Here is a 4539-nt window from a genome sequence, read left to right as displayed (position 1 = left end):
GCGATGGAGAAAGATAATCTGGCAAGAGCTTTGCTCTTCCAGTCTATACCGGAGGCGTTAATTCTACAGGTAGGAGACCTTGCTACATCCAAAGAAATTTGGAATGCGATAAAGGCAAGACACGTTGGAGCTGATAGGGTGAAAGAGGCGCGGTTACAGACACTCATGGCCGAGTTTGAACGAATCAAGATGAAAGAATCATATACCATTGATGTCTTCGTCGGCAAACTTTCTGAGATAGCCACTAAATCTGCAGCTCTAGGAGAAAACATCAACGAATCCAAAATCGTGAAAAAATTTCTTATGAGCTTGCCTCGGAACGGTTTATACAAATCATCGCTGCATTAGAGCAAGTTCTCGACCTCAACACTATAAGCTTTGGAGATATTGTGGGGCGGATGAAAGCATATGAAGAGAGGATTCGCACTTAAGAAGACGAAGATCAATCCAATGATCAAGGAAAACTCTTTTATGCTAATATGGACACACAATCGTATCAAGATCATTATGCTGCTGGTAGAGAACGAGGACATGGAGGAAGGTTTTATGGACGAGGAAGAGGACGAGGGCGTTATGGTAATCAACAAAATGGAGGTTTTAGGCAAGAACGAGACAAGTCAAAAATAACCTGCTATCGTTGTGACAAAACAGGGCTATTGATCATGGCATGTTTGGGACTTAGCCACAACCGTACGGACGTCCATACATATGTCTAATAAAGGCCGAGTCTCACCAAGATTACATAAGGAGGGGAAGAGGCCTGTTCATCTAAGGCCCATGCGATCATGAGAAGTCTCAAAATATCTCTTATAGCCGTTAGGAGATAAGAGGAGGAAGAGTCACATGTTTGCATAGTCACATGTCTCGTCCTAGGAGACTAGGAGAGGTCACTATCACCTTGGGGATCAACCCTCTTAGATATTCGAATGTAAAAGGGGAAAACCCTAGTTGTCTCCCTATTAAAAGGCTTGCACCTACATTGTAAACCTTCGAATAATAATAATAAGAATCTTTCTCTTATCCTTCCACTCTCTTCTAAACTCGCTAATTCTCTATTTACTTCCGCTAGATTCAACATGGTATCAGAGCATGTTTTTCGATCTTGATTCTCTAAACATACTCTTCTTATTCTTATTCTACTAGATTCCACACTCTATTCTACTATTTTCAAAACTTTAAATTCTATACTCGATTCTTGCTATGGAGAACACTAAACCAATCATTACTCCGGTGATAGTGAAAGGTGCAAACTATCTATTGTGGAAAAGGACCACAAAGACCGCTCTTAGTGGCCGGGGACTATGGATCCACATTGAAACGGACCAACTCCCCAAGAAAGCCAACAAAGAAGACGGAAAAGAAGTGAAGGAAGAAGACAAGGAGGCTGAACTCGAAAAGGAAGTCAAATGGTTCCAAGAAGATCATACCGTGCTTGCTATCCTTCAAAAGTTGCTTGACGCACCCATCCTTGAAGCAAACTCATATTGCAAGACGGCTAAGGAGTTGTGGGATACGCTTGCGAATGTGTATGGAAATGTGACTAACTTGACTCGTGTCTTTGAAGTCAAGAAAGCTATCAACTGTCTCCATCAAGAAGACTTGGAGTTCACGAAGCATTTTGGGAAATTCAGATCCTTATAGGCTGAGCTTGAGATGCTTCGACCAAGCACAATAGATCCGGCCATCCTCAACGAGAGAAAAGAGCAGGACAAAGTCTTTGGCCTACTTCTCACCTTGAATCTGGCGTTCAATGACCTTATTAAGCACATAATAAGAGGCGACAAGCTTCCTACTCTTGAAGATGTGTGTTCTCAAGTACAAAAGGAACAAGGTTCACTGGGGCTCTTTAGTGGGAAGGAAGACCTAGTCACCGCCAACAAAGGAGTCTACAAACAAGAGGAAAGAAAAGTGGTGGTGTGTGACCATTGTAAGAAAAGAGGCCATGTGAAGGACAAGTGCTGGATTCTTCACCCTCATCTCAAGCCGGCCAAGTTCAAGGCGCATCTCTCTCAAGAAGGAACAAGTGGACAGGGATCCTGTGCTGCAAACCAAGGAAACGCCACTGTCATGGCCGCATCCTATGGGGACTTTGTGAGGAAATCAGACCTAGAGGCCCTCATTCGATCCATTGCAACACTAAAGGATTCTGGTATCACCTTCTTTGCTTCTAAACCCAGTAGATCGCTTGTTGTTGACTCTGGTGCTTCTCATCACATGATAAGTAATCCTAGTTTATTAAACAACATAAAACCGGCCCTAGGAAATGTTATTATTGCAAATGGAGATAGTATACATGTTAAGGGAGTAGGAGACTTGAAATTATTTGATAAGAACTCCAAAGCTTTCTTTATGCCCAATTTTACATCAAATCTATTATCGGTAAAAAGGGCTACTACTAATTTAAATTGCTATACTATTTTTGGTCCTAACAGTGTGCATTTTCAGGATATTGAGACAGGAAAGGTTCTTGGGAAAGGAAATGCTAATGGCGACCTCTATGTCCTAGAGAAAATTAATGATGTTACACCAAGCTCCTCTCCTTGTGTTTCTTTTAAAACTAGTCTTGTTAGTAGTCCAAGTGATGTTTGGCATGCTAGATTAGGCCACCCTCACTCTCGTGCTTTTGAATTAATGATCCCTAATGTCTCATTTGATAACTCAAGTTGTGAGTCTTGTATTCTTGGGAAACATTGCAAATCTATTTTTCCTAAATCTATTACCATTTATGAACATTGTTTTGATTTAGTACATTCTGATGTGTGGACATCTCCTTGCCTATCTAGAGATAACAACAAGTATTTTGTGACCTTTATTGATGAAAAATCTAAATATACATGGATCACATTGTTACCTTCTAAAGATAGAGTATATGATGCCTTTGTTAATTTTCAGAATTATGTTACTAATCACTTCAATGCCAAAATTAAGGTACTAAGATCGGACAATGGAGGAGAATACACTGGCCATCGATTCAAAGAACACTTAGCTAAGCATGGCATCCTACACCAAACAAGCTGTCCCTACACGCCGCAACAAAACGGAGTGGCCGAGAGGAAGAATCGCCATCTTATGGAAGTGGCTCTATCAATTATGTTTCACAAACATGTTCCTAAAAGATATTGGGAAGATGCTTTGATGACAGCTTGTTACTTGATCAATCGGACACCAACCAAAGTGCTGCAAGATATCTCTCCGTTTGAGGTACTGAACCAAATTAAACCATCTTTGAACCACTTACGTGTGTTTGGCTGCGTGTGTTTTTTCTTAATCCCAGGGGAACAAAGGACCAAGTTAGATGCCAAGAGCACCAAGTGCATGTTTATAGGCTACGCAATAAGTCAGAAGGGTTACAAGTGTTATGATCCAACCACGAGCTGTTTACTGGTCTCTCGCGATGTCAAGTTCATGGAGAATGCTGGCTATTTCGAGAAAGGCGACTGGAATGACTTGAAAGATCTCTCTTGCTCACCGAATGATCGCTCTGCAAGTTTGCGGTTCCTTCTCGAACATCTTGGCAATGCACTGGCTCCTCAAGAATCCGAAAAGGTGATGTCACCAAACAGCATAACTCCACCGGTCGAACCTACCTCCTCGGATACACCTACTACTCCGATGGCACCTCCTGACTTACATCCTACTGATTCTTCGAACTACAATGGTGATGATGAGCCTCCTACCATCTTGAGCCCTGCTTCCTCCCTTGGCGACCAACCGATCATCCAAGAGGAGGTTGTTCCGGTCCAACCTCTTCGCCGTAGTGACCGTGTCAGGTCTCATCCCTCCACATGTAAAAACAAGCGTGTGTACTATAATAACCAAGTTGTGGCTCATCCTATCCAATTTGTCTGTTCGCTTGACCTTCTACCATCAGACTTCCAAGCCTTCATTAGCAAGATTGATGAACATTATATTCCTCAAACTTATGATGAAGCGCGTGAAAGTAAGGAGTGGTTGGATGCAGTTCAGGATGAAACTGGTGCTATGATCCGCAACCATACTTGGAATGAAGCTGACTTACCAAAAGGCAACAAAGTTGTTAGCTCTCGCTGGGTGTTCACCATTAAGTATTTGAGTACGGGTGACATCGAGCGTTACAAGGCTCGCTTAGTTGCTCGGGGGTTCACTCAAACGTATAGGGCTGACTATACGGATACTTTTTCACCGGTGGCCAAGTTGCATACAATATGTGTTGTTCTCTCCCTCGCTGTGAACCTCTCATGGGACCTTTGGTAAATGGATGTTAAAAACGCCTTCATTCAAGGGGAACTTGATGAGGAGGTTTATATGACACCGCCTCCGGGCCTTGAAGATATTGTGGCTCCAGGCAAGGTCTTTCGTCTCCGCAAAGCCATCTATGGCCTCAAACAGTCTCCTCGAGCTTGGTACCACAAACTGAGCTCTACTCTCAAGACTCGTGGTTTTAGCCGCTCCGAGGCCGATCATACTCTTTTCACTCTTCAAGGACCTCTAGGCATTGTTGTGGTTCTTATCTATGTGGACGATATCATTGTCTCCGACAATGACAAGGACGGTATCCTT

General features: G+C 42.8%; 1 protein-coding gene across 1 annotated transcript; it reads left to right on the top strand.

Moving 5' to 3' along the window:
- LOC104707795 lies at positions 1201–4233 on the top strand. Its single transcript, XM_010424224.1, has 4 exons — positions 1201–1563; positions 1642–2379; positions 2446–2565; positions 2893–4233. Exons 1-4 carry the CDS (start codon positions 1201–1203, stop codon positions 4231–4233), a joined length of 2562 nt encoding a protein of 853 aa, XP_010422526.1.

Source organism: Camelina sativa, chromosome 1 (assembly GCF_000633955.1).
Source record: "Camelina sativa cultivar DH55 chromosome 1, Cs, whole genome shotgun sequence".
NCBI lineage: Eukaryota > Viridiplantae > Streptophyta > Magnoliopsida > Brassicales > Brassicaceae > Camelina > Camelina sativa.
Note: the sequence above shows the minus strand (reverse complement) of the source record. Positions and strands in the feature narration are given on the sequence as shown.

Coding starts and splice junctions, on each gene's coding strand:
- LOC104707795 (XM_010424224.1), top strand. CDS start 1,201: ATGGAGAACACTAAACCAATCATTACTCCGGTGATAGTGAAAGGTGCA. Junction 2,380..2,445: donor TTACATCAAATCTATTATCG/GTAAAAAGGGCT, acceptor GTGCATTTTCAG/GATATTGAGACAGGAAAGGT. Junction 2,566..2,892: donor TTTCTTTTAAAACTAGTCTT/GTTAGTAGTCCA, acceptor GTTAATTTTCAG/AATTATGTTACTAATCACTT.